Source organism: Chelmon rostratus, chromosome 7 (assembly GCF_017976325.1).
Source record: "Chelmon rostratus isolate fCheRos1 chromosome 7, fCheRos1.pri, whole genome shotgun sequence".
In the NCBI taxonomy this organism is placed as follows: Eukaryota; Metazoa; Chordata; class Actinopteri; order Chaetodontiformes; family Chaetodontidae; genus Chelmon; species Chelmon rostratus.
The window spans coordinates 25217728-25243874 of NC_055664.1; the positions used below are offsets into that span (position 1 = coordinate 25217728).

Sequence of the window (26147 nt, forward strand, 5' to 3'; positions counted from 1 at the left end):
CATTTAATTTTGAGTTGGTCAGTGTTTTGTAACACGCTATACCATAACTGTATTTCCTGTTTTATGTTTTTGATATTGAGCTTTTAAATGTGGGCTTAACAGTAAATTGAAAGTGTGTGTATTTGAAATAATGGAAAGTGGATTTGTAGAGTAGGTAAGCTCTGACAACACGTCTTTGTTGTGCTGTTTTCAGGAACAGATGCAGGTGCAGTGGTAAACTGTCTGCACATCCTGTCAAGATCACTGGATGCAAGGTAACTCACATCTATTCACACCCCATCCCGAGCACATCCACAGGCAGAAAGAAAATAGAAACAAACTATATTTAGATTATTTGACTATTCTTTTGTGTCCTTCTTTTCAAGGACTGTTATGAAATCAGGCCCTGAGATTGTTAAGGCAGGCCTGCGTCAGTTCTTTGAGAGTGCTGCAGATGACATTGAAAAGATGGTTGAGAATCTGAAACTGGGTAAAGTGTCCAGTCGCAACCAGGTCAGAGAAAGCACGACACTGTGATGTTTTTACACTTTTGAACATTTTTCTTGTGAACTGATGTACGTATGTGTGTGTGTATGTGTTCCTGCAGGTAAAGGGTGTGTCCCAGAATATCAACTACACCACCACTGCCTTGCTGCCAGTCCTCACTTCACTGTTTGACCACATTGCCCAGCACCAGTTTGGAGATGACGTCATGAGTGAGTGAAGTACTTCGCTCTGTTATTCATCATTTGTCCTTCATGGACCTTGAGTCAATGCCACAAAGGACTGACTAAAAGCTAATGCGATGCCTCTCTTCTCTACATCCTCAGTGGATGACTTGCAAATATCCTGCTATCGTTTAATGTGCAGCATCTACTCTTTGGGAACTGTGAAGACTCCACATGCAGAGAAGTGAGTAGAGACTGCTTGGTTTGTGAAGTCTCTAAATAAGTCTAAAAACAAGTGTCCTTCACCAGTTTGCATTTATGTGAGATTTGATAATCAAGTTAATTTTATTTATATAGGCCAAAATCAGACGCCTGTACAACAAAAGCCTCTTGAGTCACAGTGAAAACTACATAAAGAGGCATTAACAGGGAAAAATGTTAATATCTGCTTTCAAAGACTGATTGCATGTTGTTTTTTTCTTATTTTATTTTAGTTTAAGACATTTCTTTTTGTGCTATTTTTCTCCTGTGCAGACAGCGACCAGCTCTTGGCGAGTGTTTGGCCCACTTAGCAGCTGCTATGCCAGTGGCCTTCCTTGAGCCAGCACTGAACGAGTTCAACACATTTTCTGTTTACACCACAAAGACTCCCAGAGAAAGATCCAGTGGGTTTTAGCATTTTGCTTTCTTTTCCTCCTAAGCACAACATTACCACTAGTTTTACATTTGTCAAATTATTAGAATGTATTGTTTCTTTACCTTTTATTTCATGTCTTATCTCTCCCTCCTCAGTTCTGGGTCTTCCCAACCAAGTGGAGGAGCTGTGCCCTGACATCCCAGAGATGGAGATCCTGATGAAGGACATCCATGACCTAGCTGAGTCTGGGGCTCGCTACACAGAAATGCCCCATGTGATTGAGATCACCCTGCCCATGTTGTGTAACTACCTCCCACGCTGGTGGGAGAGGGGCCTAGAGAATTTCCCCGAGCTGGAGGGCCAGATCTGCACCTCTGTCACCTCCGAGCATCTTAACCAGCTGCTGGGTAGCATCATGAAGATTGTGGTTAACAACCTGGGTATAGACGAGGCCTCCTGGATGAAGAGATTGGCAGGTCAGTGACAAGAGGTTTCACAACAGACATCTGACCACCATATTGGAGGGTGTTTCTCCAGTGGACCTCTCTGATTCTGCCTCATGGTTGCTTGTGAGGCAACTTCAGAGTCTTTTCATAGTTCATCCCATATTTTTTCAAAATAAGCATTCTTCTTATCCTTTATATCGATTTGTGAATCATATTCACATAAATATGCTTTCATAGTATTTCTATTTTTCATACAAGTATTATGTGTATTATAGAGTATGCACAGTTACATTTTCACATTTTGTACATTCTCTGTATTTCTCTATATAAAACTATGCTATGTGTACCCCTTGTCCAGTGTTTGCCCAGCCCATTGTAAGCAGGGCTAAACCAGAGATGCTTAAATCCCACTTCATCCCCACCATGGAAAAGCTGAAGAAGCGCGCTGGAAAGGTGGTGGCTGAGGAGGATCAGCTGCGCATGGAGGGCAAGACGGAGGTGGACAGTGAAAATGGGACCATCCGAGATGAATTTGCTGTGCTGTGTCGTGACCTGTACGCTCTCTACCCCTTGCTCATCCGCTACGTGGACAATAACAGGTAGCTGAACTTACCAATGTTACGATAAATATGTAGAACACATCATTGCAGTTGCATTATTGCTGTATATTGTTAGTATTACAGTTTGTAATTTAGTTGACACTGTTCTCCTGAGTGACTTACAATCAGTGAGCACATGGGTCTTTCTCGGATGACACAAGCGCTCAGGCACGAGGATCAGGACTCTAATGCACGACTCAGACAGATCGGGGTAAAAAAGCACAAGGCTGGTTTTAATAACAAAAAGGTTCTTTACAAAAATGATGAACAAAAGGCACACAGATCTCAAAATACAAACAAAAGAGATGCTAAGGATATTTTTAGTTCTCAAAAAGGCAAGGAAATCAAAAACTCTCTCAAGGTAACTAGATGTACAAGGAATAGACGCTGGACTGACATGAAACACGATGGCAACAAGACAATCTGGCACAGGACGAGGGGAGACGCAGACTATATATACATGAGGTAACAAGCAACAGGTGTAGACAATCAGGGCGGGGCGGACAATCAGACAGGCGGGAAAACACACCAGGAAGTCAAGGGTCTGAAACGAGAGGAGAGTGAGGGTTTCACAATAAAGCAGGAAGTGCGAGACAAAACTTGAAGCTAGTGAAACAAACAGCTTAACAGACACGACGAGACATAACATTGGACACCCTATTACTGTAGTACTGATTAGATGTGGACTAAACCACAATGTATTTTACTGTAAAAGACATATCAGTGTTCAGTGCTTAAACTGACATCACCTGCATGAAAAAGTGGCCAGTTTTTTTATTGAATCTTTAATTAACCAAACTTCAGACTTCATGAAATTAACTTAAAAGCTAGAAAAATAGAGAACCTCAAAAATGTTTATCTACCAAAGCAGAGTGGTTGTTCTAGATTAGAAAGATAAGTAAAGTGTCATCAGTATACAGTGTTATAGAATGTTTTGGGGTATATGCACAAAACCATGTATGTGATCAGATTATTTCTGACAACAACTAGAGTATATTAAAGCAAGTTTAAAACTAAAATTGTACTTAATTACTTAGTTAATCCGTTAATTGCCATTGCTCTTTGTGTCTGTAGGGCCAGGTGGTTGACCTGTCCAGACCCTGATGCAGAGGAACTTTTCAGGATGGTGGGAGAGGTCTTTATTTTCTGGTCCAAATCCCATGTGAGTCCACTGTTTTCTGTCAACTTTTCTGATTTTGTTTCTTCTAATTTGTGATTTTTGTCTGTCCTTTGCCATCTTACACTTTTCCTGTTTTATTCATTCCAGAACTTTAAGCGGGAGGAGCAGAATTTTGTAGTGATGAATGAGATCAACAACATGTCCTTCCTGACTGCTGACAGTAAGAGCAAGATGAGTAAGGTGAGGATGGACATGCAGACAAATGCTCAAGTAAAACATAGCCTGTTACTTAATTAGATGTTTTATTCGCTTACTCCATATCTTGAGCTGTAACTCATTAAGAAACTAAACTCTAATAATTAATATTTCACTAACCCCACACATTCCAAGCATGGAGACAATTTAAAGGAAACCCTTCTATATCTATTCTCAGCTGTTATTTCCTTTCTTTGCTTTAAGTTATTGGTTCTTCTGTGAATAATAATAATTTTCTAGAAATGTTAAGTTAGTAATAGGCTATGACATAACTAATAACATTCCTTTCCCAGGACAATGTAAGTGGCAGTATATAGTGTTTAGGCAGTAGTAGGAGTGTCGCTAACTGTGTTTTCTCCTTGTATCCTGTGTCGGGGTTGGACGCTGGGCCACTAGGCCGGAGATGGAGAGGTTAGACTGTGTTTGTGCACGAGCGCTGTGCTGATCGCATGGCACCCTGAGTTTGGGGAGGCATTTCATCAAGCTGTCCAATGGATTACCACACTTCTCACTCACAGACCCCAATATTCACACACATACATACACACGCACAAATAGGGCTATAGACACAGTTACTATTAGGAAAGAACTCGTTAAGATGAGATAAGACAAGATAATCCTTTATTGATCCCCCTGAGGGTGTTACAGCAGCACAAGACAGAAATAAATACAGATAAATAGAGAAACTAATAGAAAATATATTAAAAATTAATTAGATTAAAGTAGGAATAGAATAAAATAGAAACTGTACAAGAGCAGTTACACTTAAAAGGCAAAGTTAAAGGCAATAGCAGTACACATACAGTGCCCACAGTGTTGGACAGTAGAAACAGCAGTCCTATAATAATGCATATCAATGGGTGAAATTATACTGTATAATGTACATTTTGTTGACAGAGTATTAAGAATGTTTTCTGAAGGGGACATATCTGTGATCGTATTTGAGTAATGTTGAGTGCGAGTGTGTGCGTGTTAGCGGTGTGCGTTTTTATGTGTGTGTTAGTGTATGTGTGAGTAGGGGGTCTGGAGTGGCTTGATGAAAGCTCTTTGCTGTAGATCATAGTGGCCTGAGAGGTTTCATGGTGCTCGGCTGAGCAGTTGTGTGTCTAATTTGGAGTGTGCACTTCTGCAGCCGAGCACCATCACCCTATTTTCTTTGATTAATAAAGAGTTTGCCTTCAGATCGTCCCTGTTGGAGACAGTTGTGGAGCTACTGTGCCATCTGTAATGTTGAAATGTTGTTATTGACGCTTGGATTTCTTTCAGCTTTTGTGGTAAAGATTCCGGCGCTGGGGGACTCTTCTCTTCGCCATATTATCATTGGCTTTGTCATAGCCATACCATTCCTTGCTGTCAACATTAGACTCACTTGTTCCAGCAGTAGAAGTAGCTGAGTCTGTCGGGGTAACTGAAGCTAGCTCGACATCACCAGATAGCTGTCATCATATTTACTAACTGGACTCGCCCCTCCATGTCTAATTCATTGACACCATTAAATTGGTAAATCCTTGAATATCTAATCACTGATTGATGTTTTTTGTGGTTGCAGTAAGATAAATAAGAAAACCTCCTCTCCTTGGCTATTTGATGGGCATTACTGTAGTGAGCTTCTGTTACCTGATCATCCACGCCTCTCCCTGCCCAAAGAGCAGGTTTACTCACATACACACAAACCATGCACACTGAGGGCAGAGAGGGTGCTGTGAGGCCAGACAACAGTCAGTAATGAGCATTGGCAGCCTCAGGACAGGAGTGTGTGAGAAGAGCTCCAGGGCGATGGAGCTGACCCCATAGACCTGTGCTGATCTGTGTGCTATCCAATGGACAGGATGTGCCCTGTCTGGCCACTGCTCTACTAACAGTGAGGCTGCATTGTGTGTAACAACTGTAGCTGATGCAGCAATGAAGCACCTGAAACTCCACCAAAGGTTGATGCTTACAAGAAAATGTAGTTGTTGGTCTGTCTGATTTCAGCTGATGAAAGATTACTTTCAGTTAATTGCTGAGTCTCTTTATCAGCATGTTGTGATACTGCGTAAAATGTTACTCAGCAGTTGGCTCTTGCAATTTCATTGTATCACTTTTCTTTTATGTTAGTCACTTTTTGGTTTAATATTCTCAAAAAGCCTCTGAAGTCACAAAAATATTTACTGAAAGGGAAATGTTTGTGACACGTAGGTGCTTGTGAATCAGACAGTGATGGATCGGGCTGAACTTTTCTTTCTCTCTTTTAGTCTGGAGGCTCGGAGCAGGAGCGTACCAAGAAGAAAAGGCGGGGGGATCGCTACTCTGTGCAGACCTCCCTCATTGTTGCAGCATTAAAGAAGCTGCTTCCCATCGGCCTCAATATGTGCTCTCCTGCAGACCAGGAGCTCATCAATCTTGCCAAGATCAGATATTCACTGGTACTTTGATGTATTTGAAGGCAACTCCTTGACTGTGTTTGGTCCCAACATGGGAAAACTGGCACATTTTTCAATTTGATATATAAATAAGCATATCAAAAAATTATATCATATAAAGTCACAGTCGCCCAGATTCATGGAGTTCAGTTTCTTTTTTCATTTGGAATTTGAGTAAGAGTTGAAATACATGTCAATATACTGTTCTTTATTTAAATGTAGAATTTATTTCTTTTTCTGAAGTGAACAAATAAATCAATGTCTTGGTCTCTTCCTTTATAGAAAGATACAGATGAAGAGGTGAGGGAGTTTTTGCACAACAATCTGCATCTGCAAGGCAAGGTGAGTAGACTTTTTAACTGTTTTACATATTAAAGAGGTAAATAAATATGAAAAACTCTTATAAATCTCTTTGCGTACATATTAAGGAAGAAAAAAACTATAAAAAACTAAAAAGTTTTGCATGCATAACACATATGTGACCTTCGGTTTCAGGTGGAGGACCCTGCTATGCGCTGGCAAATGTCTCTTTATAAGGAGATGGCTGGGAAGGCTGAGGATGCTGAGGACCCTGAGAAGGTGGTGAAAAGGGTCCAAGAGGTGTCTGCTGTCCTTTACCACATCGAGGTGGTGAGTATAGACAAAAGTGCTCTGCAAGCAAACATACCTGAGTGCATACAAGGTGTAGGCATTATTTGGTTGCCAGTTGCAGCCTTATTGTTAGAAAAGCTGTTTTAAATATTCTGAGGAAGGATTTGTTCAGTAGATGTTTTCCTTTGCTTTAGACAGAGCATCCCTTCAAGTCAAAGAAAATGGTGTGGCACAAGCTGCTGTCCAAACAGCGTCGCAGGGCTGTAGTGGCCTGCTTCAGGATGACACCCCTGTACAACATCCCCACGTATGATTCCCTTCATACTCAATAACAAAATGATCTGTTAAACAATCAGAAGGCTTTTCATGAGCCCTTACAACCAGTAAATTAAGTCTTAATTGTCTCTTCTCTCACAGGCACAGGGCAACCAACATGTTCTTGGACGCCTACAAGCGCAACTGGTTGGAGACTGAGGGTTACTCATTTGAAGACAAAATGATTGATGACTTATCCGTAAGCCATCCTCTAATTATTTCTGAGATGTACAATTTGCATTCATGACATATTGTCCACAGTGTTTACTAAGTTTTTTTCAAGATTTACGTTACCTCCAATGATAAAATTAGAAAGCCATGGAGGAAGAGGAGGAAGAGGAGGAGGAGACCGAGACGAAGCCTGACCCCCTTCATCAGCTGATTCTTCATTTCAGCCGCACAGCTCTCACAGAAAAGACGTAAGAGCGTCATCCTTCTTGTGCATCTCAGCTTTGTTTCCTGTTCCTCAGTGAGGCTCAATGACTCCCCCTGTGTGTTGTCTCATTACAGTAAACTTGACGTTGACCATCTCTACATGTCTTATGCTGATATTATGGCAAAGGTGAGACAGTCAGCGAGCAGCATCTTAAACTTTGGCTCCATGAGCACAGTGTCTTGAGATGTGAATTGTGTGCTTTGTGCTTGATGAATGAGGGAAATGTTGAATTACCGCAGGCATGATTGGAAATAGACACAGCAGAAAATATTGCATTTTCTATCCCAACTCTTACTGACCCTTCTTATAGTTTTAACATCACTCTAAGTGTAACTGATATTGGTTTACTTGCCTTAACCTTCATGTAAATAAATTCACACTGATATTTAACCTTGCATTAGTCATGACAAATGGCAATTTAAGATGCAAAATGAAAATCTTATATACAACATGTGAGTTAGTTTTTCCATTTTTTAGCGTGTTTCATAAAACTAAACTGGTGTTGCAAGAGTATAATTGTTAAATCTTATGTGATCTTGTACTGAATTCTTTACTTGCTGTCTTCTCCATCCAGAGCTGCCACATTGGTGAGGAGGACGAAGGGGGAGAACAGGAGGGGGAGGAGCCATCCTTTGAGGTGCGACAGACAGAGATGGTATGGGGGGACCAGGGGAAGGGACACAGGGGAGTCAGCGGAGAAGCAACTCCCCACGCAGTGACCACACCAGGACATCACACTCGGCACACCCCCCCACCACCACCCTACCCTTGATACAACATTTCTCTTTTTTCTCTTCCTGTCTTTTCTCACTTCACTCACACCACTTGTCTATTTCCTGCTATGGTGGACTGACCTGTGCATGCCTTTGCTGGACTCTGCCCACCAGTCGGATCAATGTTGCGGACTCAATTTGTTTATTCGCTAAATTGCATGACTTGAGTGCAGAGAGATGGCGCAGCTAAAGACAACAAAATGAAACCCAGGTCAAAACAAACCATTGAGTCTTTGCTAGTTGTATAATTTCAGAATGACAATTTCCTAGTCTGGTGTGATTCTGAATTTTTAAGGGGTCAGTTGACTAATTCTTGTGCAAATTACTGTATCCCAGCATGGTTTAGCGTATCTGCTAAATACTTCTAAGTAAGCACAACAGCAGTTAAATAACTGTACATGCCACCTGCTTGAAAACAATTAAATGCAAAAGAAAGGGTAATTTCTTTCCAGAATGCTGGTGTAAACAGATCCAGGAAGATTAACAGGACATTGTAACAGGGAATTTTTAGCAGTGCTACTTGACTATCACTTGGTTAAGCATAAATCCATGATACATATGCACAGTTAATGTGGCCAAACATGCCCATGAGCGGCTAACAAACCAAAGTCTTAGTCAATCAACCCCTTAGTATGACTGGTCATTTGAAAGAACATTTCAGTGATTTGTTTTTCCATGAAAGCCATGTTTGGACACTGTGATGCTGTAGCTATAGAGATCCTTGACTTTTCCTGGAGGGTAGCATTACATTTGTTTGCACTGCAAATTCCTTAATTTACTGTAAGGATCCCTTTAAGAGTTCAGTGTTGATTCTTTTGGTTCTTTTCATCAACTACCAACTATCAATTACCAAAATACTTTTTGGTACCTGATATGTGCTCAGACACTTGATGTTGCCATCCAAGACTTAATCAAGCAGCTGTTTTTGGAAGTTGTTAACACTTATCAAGCCAAGCCATGCAGCCGGCTTCTTAGCAGTATATACCCAGCTCTCCTGTGCTGATCTTGTTTGTCTGTCGTGGGTCTCTCCCCGACTTGCACCACCCTTTCCTGACTCACATCCTCCTGTACTCACTCGCTAATTGGGCTGCATTCACCCTAATGGATTCACCTGATAACCGTAGTTCGAAATATAACAACTGACAAGTTGAATGGTTTTGTTTGTCTTTACTTTGAATTGGACAATATTAACAAATCTCCCTCTCTGTGCTCACCAAGGACTACAGTAAAAGCCTGCACAGTCAGCCGTACACACACTGTCCCAAACCCAAAGCCCACACTCATGCAACCACACACTACAACACTCAAAGACACACATCCAGACACGCACACTCACACCCATAATCTCATACAGTCTCTTTTCACTCATCACAAAGATACATCATTTGCTCGAAGGATGAGCAGAACCTCTAAACAGAGACAAGTTGTGCATAATTTTTTAAAACACAGTCAGGCTTACGAGGGAGGGGGGCGGAGGGAGGGGTAGAATCAGTTCTGGGTGCTTTGGTTGGGGCTTTATGCATGGTGTGCAGTGGGTGGGTCAAATCTAACCTCTTTTGTCAACAGGATTGTTGTTCACAGCAGCTATACTCGATCATTTCTATCAAAGGGAGTAACATATTGTAGTTTAACATAGAACAGTGAAGTACAGTACAGTGGGCATAGCAGTGAAGTTGTATAATAGTGTATAGTGCTATTTAATTGTTTTAATAATTGAATAAATATTAATAAGTGGATAAAAATGCAAAAAAATATGCATATTATATTAGCAAACAATATCTGCAGGCTTGGAAACACATACAAGACAAACAAATACATTTTATTTAGTTCAGTTTATCTTACAGTCACTTGTTTTGAGTTCACAGAAGATTCCAGTGCTAAACAACTAAATGATACTCCGTCGATTTAAGTAAATGCCTTTGGCGTGATACTTATAGGCAGTGTCCCATGGTTAAACTTAAGAACGGGAAGGAACCACATGAAGCTGCTGGAATTAGGACATGCATGCTGTGTTACTCAGACAACTACTGTTGCTTCCTCGTGAGAATGTGTGAAATGTGTGTGTTATGCTCTGGGAAGAAATGTTTGCTGCCATCGAACGTTTGCTGCCTCTGGAAGATGTCAAGAGCTGGAATAACTGTCTCCATCACTAATACACATTGTGTTCCAATGGATGAGTGTGTGTGTGTGTGTGTGTCTCTGTGTGTGTCTGTCTGTCTGTCTCTCTGTCTGTTCCTGTATTTCTATCTTTGTGAGCATTAATATGAGTTTTAGTATTTTAGATTTGGCCTAGATTTGGAAAAGTTCAACATTTGGACAAATGCAATTGAATGCCACCTTGGCTACAGTCTCACAAAAAGATTGAAAATCAGGACACTTTAAACAAGAATTTCAGAAAGACCAGCGGCATCAAGCCTAGCTCTGTCATAACAAGTACACATTATAAAAATGTCAAAGCTTTTTTATTTCCAAACTATATCTTCTTTACGTATTGCTTTTAGTAGTTGCAGCTATACTATGAGATATATTGTATCTGGCAACCCATGCCTGATAACTACTCCTAAAGTTATCACGTATTGCTGACTGAGCTAGCTGCTTCTTTTTGTTTCTAAATTAAGCTAACACATCCTAGACAGATCACTGTGATGAACAGAAACTAGATTAATATCACTGTTAAGTAAAACCTGCTAGTTTAGCAAACAGGATTGTCTTGTATGTCGTCATCAGCTTCATCAGAAATGTCTTTGTGTGCAGTGAATGGATGGTCATAATGAGGATAGAGGATGAGGATGTTTGTGTGTGTGTGTGAGTGAGTGCGGGGGGCAGTGCAGTCTGTGTTGGCAGGGTTACAGCTGTGTCCCTCCTGCTCTGCTCCACAGGAAAAGGAGATGGAGAAACAGCGGCTTCTGTACCAGCAGTCCCGTCTACACAACCGCGGGGCTGCAGAGATGGTGCTGCAGATGATCAGTGCCTGTAAAGGTAGCTGCTGTACCCTACGGCCCCCAATCGCACATATGCAAACACACACTTATTTCACTATTGGCTACCCTAATCTTAGCAACATTTACATGCCTAATTTTCCATGAATGATAAACTACCCATCTGGGCTAATCTGTTGCAAGCATGCCATTTCCTTTTAGCTAAGTGACTATTAGCCCACTCAATTGAATGCTGGGATCGAGATGTGAGATGCATTGTTTTCCCAGCTTTAGTCCAAATCAGATCAGTGGTGTTTGAGATGTCAAACAACAAATGGTGCTGGTGTTGTGTCTTGCCACAAGGAGTGAATTATGACAATGCTAAAAAGCAGTGGAGATATCTTTTTTTCAGGTTTTGGGGTGAATAAATGCTGTAAAGCCAGTTCAGTTTTAAAAATACCAGCATAGAGCAATACGATGTAGTGTGTTGTGATGGCAACGGTGATCTATCCATACTTTGATATCATTGCTGGATCACAAAGTGTTGCACAGCACTGATGTGTCTGCTTATTTCAGGTGAACCTGGAGCCATGGTTTCTTCCACACTCAAACTGGGAATCTCCATCCTCAATGGAGGCAACAGTGATGTACAGCAGGTAAACATTAGAGTTGTACATACATTTCTAGACAAGTAAACTACATTTTCTATTTCTCAACAACACTTTTTCTCACACTACTGATCTTTTCAGTGAATTTCTGTTGATAAGAAAACGTTTTCTGCCTTCCTGTCTGTGTGCAGAGAATGCTGGACTATCTGAAGGATAAAAAGGATGTGGGATTCTTCCTTAGCGTTCAGGCTCTGATGCAGACCTGCAGGTCTGTAATGGATTCACAAGTGACATTTTTTGTTGTTAGCAGCATACTATGGTGTTGGTTGCTGTCTGCTTTTTCAACTCCAAACGTTGTTTTGAGAAGGGCTAATTGGAAGCAAAGTGTGTTGGACTGCGTGTTGTTGAACTGACTGAGTATTTGATGTTGACAGTGTTTTGGACCTGAATGCTTTCGAGAGACAGAACAAGGCAGAGGGACTTGGGATGGTTTCAGAGGAGGGCACAAGTGAGTATGGTCTACAGCTTCTTACTGTCACACAGTATCTGAACACACTGTCATACAGACTGCCACATTTACACACACACACACAGAAACACACACTGTCGCGTCTTTGTTCTCCTGTATCATTTTGCATTGGTTTGTTATGTAATCTGAGATTTTTCAAGTTTTGGTGTCTAGTCTATTCTTGTATGCATTTGTGTGTCTGTTTGTGGATGCCGGGTTGCAGGTATGTTTTCATGGAAGTGTGTCACAGCCACTCTTGTATTAGTCACAGCATTTTGACTATTGATGTATGGTGATGATCTGTTTATCGTGCACTGAGAGCCATGAGCTTTCTGGACTCACTGCGTCTCTCTTTGTCTTTCTCTCTCCTACATCTTGTTCACTTTGCCCGTTTCAACCCTTTACCCCTCATTCCCATGTCCTTCCCACTCATCAATTTGGTGCTCTCACGGTTCTCAGATAAGAAGCTAGAACGTGGTAAATGAAACTTTGCTCTCATATTTTTCTTTCTCTCTTTCCCTCCTCTCTGTCCTCTTTTAGCTCTTAATCACCTGGCTAGTCTTTTTCTTGCTGTGAACTGAATATGCATTTCATTTCACACTCAAGGACCCAGTGAAATTAAACTTTACACTCACTTTTACAATATAATAGAGCCACTTCCTCTTGACGTGATTGTAAAGTTTAATTTTCGTCCTTGAGTGTTTTATCACAGATCTACTGTAACTCTGACACTCTTAAGTCTTGTGACTGATCAATGGGAAGGAAAGGCAGTAACCTCATTCTTCCTCTCCCACTCAGTTCTCTCAAGTAGATCATAGAGAACTACACTGACCCTGTGTCCTAGAAACTCTGAAATGAATTGCAGCAGCAGTAGGGACTCTCTAAGCTCTTTATATCTCTTATTCACACCATTCAAATGTAGTGGTTTGCCCCGTATGTGGTAATATGTCCAAAACTGACCCACATAGCCAGACCATAGCCAACAGCTGCAGGCTTGTTGCTGATCCTGCATAGCATTTGATTGCACAGAAGATAGCGAGGGCTCTCTCACCAATCTATTTGTCACATCAGGACTGTTAGACTCAGGCAGACTGGGTTTCAGGTGTGACAAATTGTGGATCATAAAGGAAAAAGTAACTGGATAAAGTGTTAACTGGAAAACAGTCAAGATAAGAGAGAAAGACGCATGCTGAAATGCTACACAACTTTCAAGCTAATTCCATGTTGTGTATTAGTCCATTTGAATACTGTATGTTGTTGGTACACAGTACTCTCTGCCGAATGCTTAATGTGCATAATGTAAGACATGGTGGTGCAAACTGTTGAGTAATAAAATCACAAACTATTGCTAATCCCAAACCCTGTAATTATGGTATTTTATACCCCTAACCTGTCGACTCTCTTGTATGTGATCCCGTAACTTTGCTTGCCGTAGATACTGTATTATTTAACAGGAGTGACCATGATTACAGACATCACCCCCCGTCACTGTGTCCATGTTTATTGTTATAAAAAAATATGAAACCCAGCATCACCGCCACAGTTTTGTTTTGTTCATGTACCATTTTGGTCAAATCTGAGCATGCTTGTGCATTTTTGACCGTTTTTGATGGAATGCTAATACAGAACTATAAAATTTGTATTTTATAATGAATGGGTTTAAAATGTAAAGTGCAACCAGTGAACTGCCCACACATAAAAAGCTAATCACATGCTGTGATAAGATATGTTGTCGGTCTTTACTTCCACCCTGGCAACAACAGGCATTAATTAGCCATTTCTGCATTCTCCAGCATTAGATGTACATTAGTGCTTATTGAATGTTTTTTTCCAAACATCCATACTCATATCTTACTGGAGTTGGCAGAGTTCAGTAGATCTGTCCTGCGTGATGTGGGCTTTGAAGTTATCACTGTATTTCTGTCTTCACTGTCGACATTTGTGTGGCATGTGTTTCCTCTGTTGTGTTTATATTCGTCTGTCATTCCCTGGTTTCCTGTCTTCATTTATCTGTGTATTCTATGTCCATTTCAATGTGATGTGACGAGTGTTTGATCTGTTGTCTATTTGAGGTTTGCTGAATAGATGTTTTCTGTAAAATGTATCTTGAGAGCTAGACGCAGGAGAAGTTTGGGGGAGGGAACAGGAGGAAAAACCTAAAGTGAAGTCAGTGTGTAAGCCTCAGCCTCCCTCTCCAGCTGACAAGTGGACGGGGACTCAGAGGTCTTTGTGGTTTTCACTAACAGATTCTAATGAAAGCAGGGCAGTGTTATGAGGTGATGGTACTTACAGTTTTACTGTTTTTGCAATGCATGTGTGTACACATATACAGTCACAGACACAAACATGCATACATACAATAACAATACACTAGTCAATGTCTCTCAGTGTCATTATCCACACACACACACATACACACACACACACACACTTACTGCTGTAATTGTTTTGCTTATTGATAATATTTTACTACTAAGTCTTTTCGCAGTGTTTAGTGTGTATCAGTGGATATGTCATGTTAAGTTGGATAACCATGAGCTGGATTTCTCTAGTGCTGTTTTTTTTTTCTTAATTAACACAGTTGATGCTTAATCTAGAACTCTAATCTGAACACTGTTTAGCCTGCAAAAACCTTCTGTCTCAACAAGTGATTTGGTTTCAGATTTTCTTTCCTATTTTCTTACATTCAAATATTGAGTTTTAGGAAAAATTGATAAAATTACTTGTTAAGATGGAGATACTTAACCAGTGTATTGTTTTATTCTGAGAACCTTCTTGTTCCTTCCAGTAAGGATGGAATATACCATAATTAAAATGTTATGTAAAATACAATTTGCAGTGATGGTAAACTATAGTTTGCTCTAAAATTTGTTGGCAAAATGTTTATGTTTTGCTCGGTGATATTGCAGATATCTTGCATGACATTTTGGACAATGGTCAGATTTATGAGCACAGTGATGCAAGAGAAAATTAACAGTTAAGTTAAAAAAACTAAAAATACACTTATTTTCTTTTAAGACACCTAATCTTGTTCTTATTTTTGCTTACCACTGTGTATTCTAACAGAATAACACAGCTAAATTACACATATGCTGTGCACTGGGACTGCTGAAACTTTCCTATGCACGGATTAATTTACATTTCCTGTGTTCCTCTGTCCAGATGAGAAAGTGATGGCGGACGATGAATTTACATGTGACCTCTTCCGCTTCCTCCAGCTTCTTTGTGAGGGCCACAATAATGGTGAGTCTCTTTACCGAACAACAGATGGTTTAAAGTGGCCTCTCAGCAAGGAGAGCACTCGCTCGCGTCCCCACAATGTACTGTTGCAGACAATGAACCACTGTGGTACATTTATCCTGTCGCTGCACTTTTACATTACCGTCTGCCTGGTTTGTTAAAGGTAAACTTAAACACTTTATACTCAGAGTTATTAACCCCAGCTAATATTTGAGTACCATTTATGTCATATTTCAGTTGTTGAAAATTCCATTTAAAGTGCATCTTGTTTCCATTGTTCAGATTTTCAGAACTACCTGAGAACTCAGACAGGCAGCACCACTACCATCAACGTCATCATCTGCACTGTGGACTACCTGCTTCGACTACAGGTCACATTAATATACTGATAATGGTCATCTGATCTTAGTCCCGCTGACTCCTGACCATAGCCTGAGATATGCTTATCAATATACAATAACTTCATTCACTAAAACTATACAGATTTTACTGCAAAAAAATTTAGCATTTTTTAATTCAGACCAGTTCAATGCGACAGTTCAAATGTAACATCATGTTTTCTTCCTCCTCTTTCCTGTATGCAGGAGTCAATCAGTGACTTTTACTGGTACTACTCAGGGAAAGACATTATTGATGAGCCTGGAAAGAGGAATTTCTCCAAAGCAATGACTGTGGCTAAGCAGGTCTTCAACAGCTTGACCGAGTACATCCAGGTAAGAGAGCTGCTGTATGATTGGTATACAGGTTAAATCACAATAGAAAACATGGCCCTCCAGCTTGGTCCAGCAGGATGGTTTTCCCACATTACAAGGAAATCGACCTTTTGAGATAAAAAAAAGGCCAATAAATACAGGAATTCCAAGTTACTATAACTATAAAATGTACTTAATAACCAGAACCAGATTAAATATTTGGAAATGCTTACACAAATCATAATCCGGTCAAGCTAACAAACCATCTGACAAGAGACAATGTCAAACTATATCTTCTAACATGATGACAGCACTGGAATATTACTACATCTTCCACTCTGTGTTTCTGTATCTGTCAGGGTCCCTGTACTGGTAACCAGCAGTCTCTGGCCCACAGCAGGTTGTGGGATGCTGTTGTGGGTTTCTTGCACGTCTTTGCTCACATGATGATGAAACTTGCTCAGGTAAGAAACATCAAATAAATTAGTTGATTTTGAACATTTTTAATACAATACTACCTATTTAATTGTGTATTTAGTAGATAATTTCTGTACAGAATTAAAAAATTCCACAATTTTGAATGATCCAATAGTGTGTTTGTTGTATTACAGTTGATGAAAGGATGAATCAAAGCAATTTGGAAATAGAAATGTATAAATTTCCATATAGTATATTTTATACTATTTGTCCCCTTTGAGTATACTAATTTTGTGAACTGTCTCTCTCATGGTCCCTGCAGAGTAAAGTATGTATTTATTTGATTATTCTTTTGTTTAATTAATTGGTTTTATATCTTAACTAGCTCTTCCCCCTTTTTTTCTTTGTCAGATTGTTTCTGCCTCTTGACTGAGCCATTTTATGCTAAAGAGAGGAATTACTTTAGGTGACAACCCACTTGTTTTTTATATACACAAATTAGACACAGCATCTAAGGTTCCTGTTGAATATGGCAGGTACTGTATGATAAGTAGGTTTGAGCCCAGGTGTGAATATGAAGCAGAACCTCATGTGAATTCCATTTTAATACAAGTATATCACATATTACTGATATTAATACAAAATGCTCTTTTGATTTCATGTAATTTCAAGCTAGCTATGTTATTTTTACACTATTCTTGTGTATCGGTTAACACATTCATTATCCTGATATAACTGATTTGAAATAGTCTCTTTTGACTTTTGATTTTAGATTTGTCCTTTATCTCCTTCCATTTAGCAAGTGTTTTACTTTCGAAAAGCAGCACAAGTCATGGTTCCTACATTAGTTAAATTAAATAAATTAAATTAAATGTCTGTTTACCACTCCTGCTGAGTTATATTGTGGCCAACAGACTCCTCTACGCTTCTTCACTGTGTCCCACATAATGATCAGTTCACCAGATACAGATTGTCAATGATCTGAATCTGAATTCAAACTAAGATGGCAGAAACAATTTGAGGAAAACAGATTTTTTCTTTCTCTTTCATTTTCTTCCTGATTCTGTATAATACAGTTAATCCATCTCCCCTAATTCAAGTATACATGCATTCCATAGTACTGACCAGTGTTTAGGACTTGATTGTGCTTTGGACAAACGTGTGTTTGCTTTGAATAATGTGTGTCTATAACTGGTTTGACCTAACAAGGAGCTGCTTCCTGTCTAATTTTGCGTGACAGTGTTGATTACCGCTGATGCTGCTGTTCATAATGCATTTTTTTTATTTTTGTATCTTGAATATCTTCCAAATGTTTCACAACAAAGCAACACAGAATACTTTTGAAGCACTTACAGATAAATTGTGGTAATATATATTAATTTAGAAGCCATGTGTTTATACCAAAAATGAACTTTTACATGTGCATTGAAAATGTCACACATGTTGTTGCATTGAATAGGCAGATCTGTTAATTTATCAACACTGAAATTTAAAATGTTTTAAAATGTTGGCCTGGTGATTAGAGGATGTGGCCTAGCAGGAACTTTAGTTTAGATTAAATGATTAGGATAGCATTTACATAAAATATGGGAAATAATATCCAGGATGAGACAAAAACAAAAATGAAGTAAAAATGTTCATCGATAACATTTTTATTTTCATGTGAAACCCTGTTAGATGCACCCTGATCCTGGACAACGAAATGGCGTAAGAATCTGTGTCTCTCTGCCCATCCAATCATGCCAAAGCGTGTAAAAGACCCGTTGGTCCACATGTCTGTGCCATCTTTTGCCTTGCCTAGGTGTGAAAGAAAACATGTTCCCATTCCCCGGTCAAGTTAGCAATAACAGATATGCAACCTCTGGTTAGACAAAATAAAGCTGAGAAACATTTCAGGTGATGGTCGCAGTTGGATTGGGTTTGGGCACTAAGACTACTTGGTTAGGTTTAGGCAAAGATCACTAGATTACTTAAAATAATTACTTCATTAAAACAATGAACAATTACTGTTATTTTTACACGGGAATCAAACCCTGGTCACCTGCATGAAAGTCCTGTGTGTGTCCTTAATACTACTTTGTGCTGTGCTCCTGTCATTATCGCCCTCTGCTGGTACTGCACCCTAATACATATGTGTATTATACACTCCGAGGCGAGGCAAAATATGACACTGACACGCTTTCCTCAGGCGAATTGGCGGGCCTGTTACAGGCTTTGTCGTGAGATCAGCCAGTGCTATCTCATTTAGAGGCCCTTCATACTTTTTTAAAGATCTCATACTTCATATTATGCAGCATTATTTATATGTCCCTCTTTGTGCATTCCCTCTGCATCAACTCATGTTTTTCCGTTGCTTTTACTAATATTGTTGCTTATTTTTAAGCTGTCAGTTAGACATCGTCCCTGAATACAGGGATAATGTGTAACAGGGACAGACAGTGACTGTCCACTCAGAGACTGTTTGAATAAATGTTGACAAGGAAAACATGAAACAATTACTTAATTGCCTAGAAAATTTTCTAAAACATGTTATTCCATTGTTAAAGGTGGTTTTTAGCTTTTTATTTTTGTTGCCCACCACATACGTTAGTAGTCAGCTGTGGAAACAGAAGTATGTATCTCACAATGTAATTTGCTCTTTGCAATAGACTTTGAAGAAGCTTTAAGCAAAAGATTATTGATTGATTTTTCTTGCTTTATCAGACATATTTCATGTTGTTCCCTAAAGCATTTGCTTCGTTTCATTTAGCTGTATGTTGGTGTTTTGTATATTTGGCTCTTTTGTGTTGTGGAGGTATTAAATGGTACTGCAGTGATTTCACAGGCGGCTGTTGCTTGTTCATCCTGACGCCCTTTTCCTGTAGATCTCCACCAGCCTGACAACCACCATAGACTGTCTGAAATATTTGTGGCTCTTATCATCTGCTGGTGCAGGTCTTCAGGAGTGCTGACAACCGTGTCTGCAAATATGTTTATGCCTTCCTTGCTCCCATGCTGCAGCCACTCAGATAAAGGGGAAAGGCATTTTCTTCCCTCCTCTCATGCCTGCCTGTGTTTCCAGTGTCTGTCTTGCTTTCTATCACATCAAGTGCACTATATGTGATATTAAAAATAAATATTCTTTATTTAAAAATGCAAACCCAGGATCATTTCTGGAGTAGAACACACTCTGAGGTAGTGTCTCTTGCTGTTTTGTGTCTCAGAAAGAAGCACATATCTTCTTAAAATAAGTTGTGATATATCATCAAAATGAAAGTTTTCAGTAAGTCAACATGTTAAGAATATTGTTTTCTCTGTTGTTCGTGTTTCGCTGTGTGTTTTGGCTTTGTTGCAGGACTCCAGTCAGATTGGACTGTTGAAGGAGCTGTTGGATCTGCAGAAGGACATGGTAGTGATGCTCCTGTCTCTGCTTGAAGGTACATTGTCCATCCCAGTCCAATGATATCCTCTCCATTCTGTCACATACTTTTTGTATGTGTCTCATCGCATCTCACTTTGTCCTACTCTTAGGCAATGTGGTGAATGGCACCATTGCCAGGCAGATGGTTGACATGCTGGTGGAGTCCTCCAGCAATGTGGAGATGATCCTGAAGTTCTTTGACATGTTCCTCAAGCTGAAGGACATAGTGGCATCTGACGCCTTCCGAGATTATGTGACCGACCCCCGTGGCCTAATCTCCAAGAAGGACTTCTCCAAGGCCATGGACAGCCAGAAGCAATACTCTCCCTCAGAAATCCAGTTCCTCCTCTCTTGCTCAGAGGCCGATGAGAATGAGATGATCAACTTTGAGGAGTTTGCCGATCGTTTCCAGGAGCCAGCTAAAGACATCGGTTTCAATATTGCCGTTCTGCTCACGAACCTATCAGAGCACGTACCCCATGACACTCGCCTCCAGAACTTCCTGGAGCAGGCAGAGAGTGTACTCAACTACTTCCGCCCTTTCCTTGGCCGCATTGAGATCATGGGAGCCAGCAGGAAGATTGAGCGCATTTACTTTGAAATCAGCGAGGCGAATCGCAACCAGTGGGAGATGCCTCAAGTCAGGGAGTCCAAACGGCAGTTCATCTTCGACGTGGTCAATGAGGGCGGTGAGAGTGAGAAAATGGAGATGTTTGTGAACTTCTGTGAGGACACCATCTTTGAGATGAACATTGCTGCATCTATATCTGAGCCTGAGGGAGATGGTGCTGAAGAAGAAGATGATGAGGAAGAAGAGGAGGGCGGGGGAGAAGAAGGAGAGTCTGGAGAAGGAGATGAAGGCAATGGAGCAGGAGAAGCTCCAGAGTCAACGTCAGCCTTTGCAGACTTTCTGAAGAGCGTGGTTGACTTCTTCAATATGTTCACCTTCCGTAACCTGCGGCGTCGCTACCGCAAATTAAGAAAAATGACGGTGAAGGAGATTGTGGTCAGCCTGTTCACATTTATCTACACTATCGTGATGGGTATCCTGATGTTTGTTTATAGTATATGTAAGGGCTTCTTCACGCTCATATGGAAGGTGCTGTTTGGTGGAGGGTTAGTAGAGAGCGCCAAGAAGATAACAGTCACAGAGATCCTAGCCAGCATGCCAGATCCCACACAGGACGAAGTTCACGGGGACCTGCCACCTGAACCGGGGGCTGGAGAGGTCCAAGACACAGAAGGAGTGACAGACCTTTTAGATGCTGTGGGAGGAGAGGAAGAAGAGGAGGATAGCGAGGAGAGGGAAGGTGGACGTCTGCCTGGTTTCAACACTCCTGGAGGACTTGGAGACTTTGGTGAGACGACACCTGAAGAGCCTCCCACTCCAGAGGGCACGCCGCTGCTGAAGAGAAAATTGGTGAGGTGTTCAGTCTCATTTTGTTAACTATTGTTTAATGTGTGCACGCTGCTTTAATCAGTTAATTAACTGCAAAACAATTATTAAAACAGTTGGCCGCCACAGTGGGAGGACAAGGAGAGGAAGAAAAAGTTGAACCTGAAGAAGAGGCTCCTCAGGAGACTGAGAAAGCGGAGTAAGTTGTCAGGCTAATATCGAAGCACTCTCAGCTCAGAGTTATAGCTAAGTTAGCTATTTGCAAATTTCATCATTGCAGATCTATCTAAGAACATACTATTCTGCTGGTCTTGGATGCGATCCGAAAACTTCTGCTTCATTATGAGGTTTCTTTCAAATGAAACATCTTAAGATACGAGTGGAAAGTATTGTTCTTGCAACTGTGTGTATAACATTTTTGACTCAAGCATAGCCTAAAAATTTTATCTGATGTGCTACTTCAGTACACTTTAACAACAAATATTACTTGGACTATTACTCCAGAAAACTGCAGTTGAACATTTAATATACAGGAATGTACATTATAGATGTGAATATGATGACTCACGTGCCCCCTTCGCAGCATCTCCCAGACGGTGCCCACACAGTCATGCTGGGGAATGCGTCAACACACAAATAAACTCAAAATACACATTTAGCACAACCTCGACCTTGTCTTTACTTGTTTAATAAGAAAACATTTGTCTTTTCCAGCACTGAAAATGGAGAGAAGGCCGAGAAGGCAGAGCCAGAAGTCGAGGTTAAGCAGGAAGAGCCTGAGGAGACAGAGGAAAAGACTGTGAAGACCAAGGCGAAGAAAGACAAGAAACATGCCGAGGAGGGCTTTGAGCTGTGGAATGAGCTGGAGGTTCAGAGGATTAAATTTATGGTGAGCAGCCCTCTATTAAATTATGTTGCCGGCCACCCCGTGGTTCATAGTCTGACATGTGCGGTGACTACGAGTATTCTGTGCTTTGCTTGAGTTTGAGTCTCACACACTTCTTTACCCCCCCTCCCCTCAGAACTACCTTTCTCGCAACTTCTACAACCTACGGTTCTTGGCTCTGTTCATCGCCTTCGCTCTGAATTTCATCCTGCTCTTCTACAAGGTCTGTGCATTTGTGACTTCGTGTAGAGACACACAACCACATACAGTATCAACTCTGAGCGATCCTGCAAAATCTGATGGCATTTCACCTGCAGGATGTGAAACTGCATCATCACAAGTTTCACTGGCAGTAAATCTGCGTTCAAGAGTCTGACTCACATAAGATTTTAAACAATTTATACAAATCACTAATATACCTGCTGGTTTGCTTAAAGGTCATGGCTACCATCAGCAGGAACTTGCTGGACTAATTTTGTGTCTGACCTTTCCAGGTGTCTGACAGTCCCCCGGGTGAGGAGGATTTTGAAGGTTCTGGTCTGTTTGAAGGATCTGGCCTATTTGAGGGCTCTGGTGCTGAGGAGGATGGGTCTGGATTAGATGACGGAGGAGGAGAAGATGATGATGAAGAAGGTCCCATGTACTACTTCTTGGAAGAGAGCACAGGCTACATGGAGCCAGCCATGGCTTTCTTCGGTATCGTGCACACCATCATCTCCTTCCTCTGTATCATCGGCTACAACTGTCTCAAGGTGCCGTTTGCTGCGCCTTACACCACAAAAATCCACCTACGTTTTTGTGTCTGATTCTAGATTTCATGCAGGTTATTTACTGTTCCATCTGTACACTTCAGGTCCCTCTGGTTATCTTCAAAAGAGAGAAGGAGCTGGCCAGAAAGCTGGAGTTTGATGGCCTGTATGTCACTGAGCAGCCTGAGGACGATGACATCAAGGGCCAGTGGGACAGACTGGTGCTCAACACTCCGTAAGATAAAGAGATGGATGGATAAACAATAGAGTAGTGAACAGGTCTGCAATTTCAGCCTAACCCCATCCTGATGTATTCCAGCCGAAGCCAAAGCCAATATTTTACCATTAAAACTATCTTTTAGACATTGAGCATGACAGACCACTTTTTATTTGTGAAAACATGATGATGAAAACCAATCCAAGCTGCTTAAAAAAACCCAAGCAGACCCTCCAGAAGCTGAAAAGTTGGTGACTGTTGTTCTTCATTGCATACTTAGCTCTTAATATATATATATAATATATATTTTTTTTAAAAATTTGCCAGAATTTGGCTTGAACTTGTGCTGAACTCAAGTTGTCAACCTCCAATATGCAGCATTAGAAATTGAGATTACTATCAATGATTTTTTTTTTGTATTTTTCTTTCATTGCAGAACTTTCCCCAACAATTACTGGGACAAGTTTGTGAAAAGAAAGGTGAGTGTTTCAGCCAGCTTTGATTCAGAATGTCAGGGATATTTCTTGCAGTGAGATGACATCTGCGTGTGGCTTCCAGGTGCTGGATAAGTATGGTGACATCTATGGCAGAGAGAGGATTGCAGAGTTGCTTGGTATGGACTTGGCTTCTCTGGATGTCAGCGCCATGACGCATGAAAAGAAGCCTGAACCAGACACCTCAATGTTCAGCTGGTATGTCCCGTACTGTCCACTCTTAACCGAAAACTTAACAGCACATAGCATCACAGAACAAACTTCTTTTTCTCTCTGTAGGATAACATCTATAGACATCAAGTACCAGATCTGGAAGTTCGGTGTTGTTTTCACTGACAATGTGAGTTAAGGAGGCAGTTCATGGTGTATTTAGACAATCAGAGAATCTGTTTTGACTGTACTGTTACTGACAGCCCTCTTTCATCTTTCAGACTTTCCTCTACCTGGTTTGGTACTTGCTAATGTCTCTGCTTGGACACTACAACAACTTCTTCTTCGCCGCTCATCTTCTGGACATCGCTATGGGTGTCAAAACCCTGCGCACCATTCTGTCCTCTGTTACTCACAACGGCAAACAGGTCTGCACATTGCCACCGTAGTGATGCATTCTGAGGATTTCTGCGCACCTGTTTCCAATTAGATACTGACACGTCCGTCTGTTCCTCACAGCTGATGATGACAGTGGGCTTGCTTGCCGTAGTGGTGTACCTGTACACCGTGGTGGCCTTCAACTTCTTCCGCAAGTTCTACAATAAGAGTGAGGATGAGGATGAACCCGACATGAAGTGTGATGACATGATGACTGTAAGTGGAGGGCAGAGATGTGGTTATAGGACAGATCAGCACGATTTAGGAGAGGTCAACTTCACGCTGGGCTTGTGTTATAAAACATATTTTTTTAAGATGACCTGTGTCCTGTCTGCAGTGTTACCTGTTCCACATGTATGTTGGCGTGCGTGCTGGTGGTGGCATAGGAGATGAAATTGAAGACCCGGCAGGAGATGAATACGAGCTCTACCGAGTGGTCTTTGACATTACCTTCTTCTTCTTCGTCATTGTCATCCTGCTGGCCATCATCCAGGGTACGCTTTATTAGTGGCTATATTTTTGAGCAAAAGTGCTCCAAGTTGTTTAAATAAGCATTACGCTACATTTGCATGTGTCAACTTAACCCTTACATACTGTTCATATTCTACACTGTCATGGTCTAAGTTTAACCCAGCCCAAGAATCCTATCATGAGTGTCTATACCAAATTTTAGATCACACATCGATTTAGAATGTATAAACAGACTATCTTATATTAACAAATGGGTGATTCATTCTTAATTAGAGCTTCAGAGAGCAGGGAGAGTGTATTTCTTAGGTTTTACACCACGTGTTATTGGAGAAATAACATCTACTGTCACACAATATCATGTCCTGCCTGTTTTACCAAAGAACAGCGAATCAAATGATTAAGTGCAATGTGAAATAGGTTAATTTTCCTGTTTCTATTATGATGCAAAGCTGGAACTCAGAGAAATATTGGGAAAAGTATTTTAGAGGTAAAAAAAAAAAAAGTTTTGTGACTGAATGTTTGGACAAACTAAATCCGTCCAGCAGCAAACACACTCACCTCAAACAAACTGTAACTTTGCTGAAAAGAACTCTGATCTTCAGATGAGTAAGAAATGCTGTCTGTCTGTCAGGTTTGATCATTGATGCCTTTGGAGAGCTGAGAGACCAGCAGGAGCAGGTCAGAGAGGACATGGAGGTAAGATAATGAGTTTCTGAGGGGATTCACTGGCCACTTCTCTTAATCCACCTTCAGGTCTCCCTCACTTACAAGGCAAAGACGTGTTTAAACTAAACTGTCCTTTCTCCCTCTAGACAAAGTGTTTCATCTGTGGAATAGGAAGCGACTACTTTGACACGACGCCACACGGCTTCGAGACACACACCTTAGAAGAACACAACTTAGCCAACTACATGTGAGTTACCTCTCAGAGTGCAGACAATCACACTCCTTTAAATACTGCATGTGCTCACTTTAATGTTTAGACTAATTCCCTTAGCTTTGGAACCATTGATTGTTTTAAATAATGGGCATTAAATTCATAGTTAAATTGGTAACCTTGTTCTTTTTTTTCACGATTAAAGCATAAGATTGAATTGAATATGTCTCACGTCTCCCGTCTTCATATCAAAACTTGACATGAGGAGGAAAACAGCGTGACAGATAATTGCAATGTTCAGTTATTAAAAAGATTATTTGACCATATTGTCCTCATGAATTTGGCCTCTAAAGTACTGTGAAAAACTGAATATCCCTCTATTTCCCTTCTCTCTTTCAGGTTCTTCCTGATGTATCTCATAAATAAAGATGAGACTGAACATACAGGACAGGTCAGTAAACTTGT

At 40.7% G+C, this 26147-nt stretch overlaps 1 protein-coding gene across 1 annotated transcript in view; it reads left to right on the top strand.

Annotated features, from left to right (window-relative positions):
- The window catches only part of ryr1b (ryanodine receptor 1b (skeletal)), a 69387-nt gene that overhangs the window by 41306 nt on the left and 1934 nt on the right, over positions 1-26147 (top strand). Inside the window, exons 65-108 of the mRNA XM_041940466.1 lie at positions 194-254; positions 366-492; positions 587-695; positions 810-891; positions 1182-1312; positions 1440-1760; positions 2089-2329; positions 3404-3491; positions 3597-3689; positions 4101-4115; positions 5939-6109; positions 6389-6448; positions 6602-6736; positions 6892-7004; positions 7115-7211; positions 7325-7431; positions 7523-7574; positions 8023-8085; positions 11101-11200; positions 11716-11795; positions 11939-12015; positions 12182-12255; positions 12715-12732; positions 15418-15498; positions 15778-15866; positions 16080-16208; positions 16547-16651; positions 16927-16932; positions 19939-20020; positions 20115-21424; positions 21517-21599; positions 22115-22289; positions 22423-22509; positions 22781-23038; positions 23140-23270; positions 23689-23731; positions 23811-23944; positions 24026-24086; positions 24178-24324; positions 24416-24550; positions 24672-24828; positions 25437-25501; positions 25618-25718; positions 26082-26133. Coding sequence (XP_041796400.1) covers positions 194-254; positions 366-492; positions 587-695; positions 810-891; positions 1182-1312; positions 1440-1760; positions 2089-2329; positions 3404-3491; positions 3597-3689; positions 4101-4115; positions 5939-6109; positions 6389-6448; positions 6602-6736; positions 6892-7004; positions 7115-7211; positions 7325-7431; positions 7523-7574; positions 8023-8085; positions 11101-11200; positions 11716-11795; positions 11939-12015; positions 12182-12255; positions 12715-12732; positions 15418-15498; positions 15778-15866; positions 16080-16208; positions 16547-16651; positions 16927-16932; positions 19939-20020; positions 20115-21424; positions 21517-21599; positions 22115-22289; positions 22423-22509; positions 22781-23038; positions 23140-23270; positions 23689-23731; positions 23811-23944; positions 24026-24086; positions 24178-24324; positions 24416-24550; positions 24672-24828; positions 25437-25501; positions 25618-25718; positions 26082-26133 — 5846 coding nt within the window. The remainder of the gene's footprint in view (positions 1-193; positions 255-365; positions 493-586; positions 696-809; positions 892-1181; positions 1313-1439; positions 1761-2088; positions 2330-3403; positions 3492-3596; positions 3690-4100; positions 4116-5938; positions 6110-6388; positions 6449-6601; positions 6737-6891; positions 7005-7114; positions 7212-7324; positions 7432-7522; positions 7575-8022; positions 8086-11100; positions 11201-11715; positions 11796-11938; positions 12016-12181; positions 12256-12714; positions 12733-15417; positions 15499-15777; positions 15867-16079; positions 16209-16546; positions 16652-16926; positions 16933-19938; positions 20021-20114; positions 21425-21516; positions 21600-22114; positions 22290-22422; positions 22510-22780; positions 23039-23139; positions 23271-23688; positions 23732-23810; positions 23945-24025; positions 24087-24177; positions 24325-24415; positions 24551-24671; positions 24829-25436; positions 25502-25617; positions 25719-26081; positions 26134-26147) is intronic.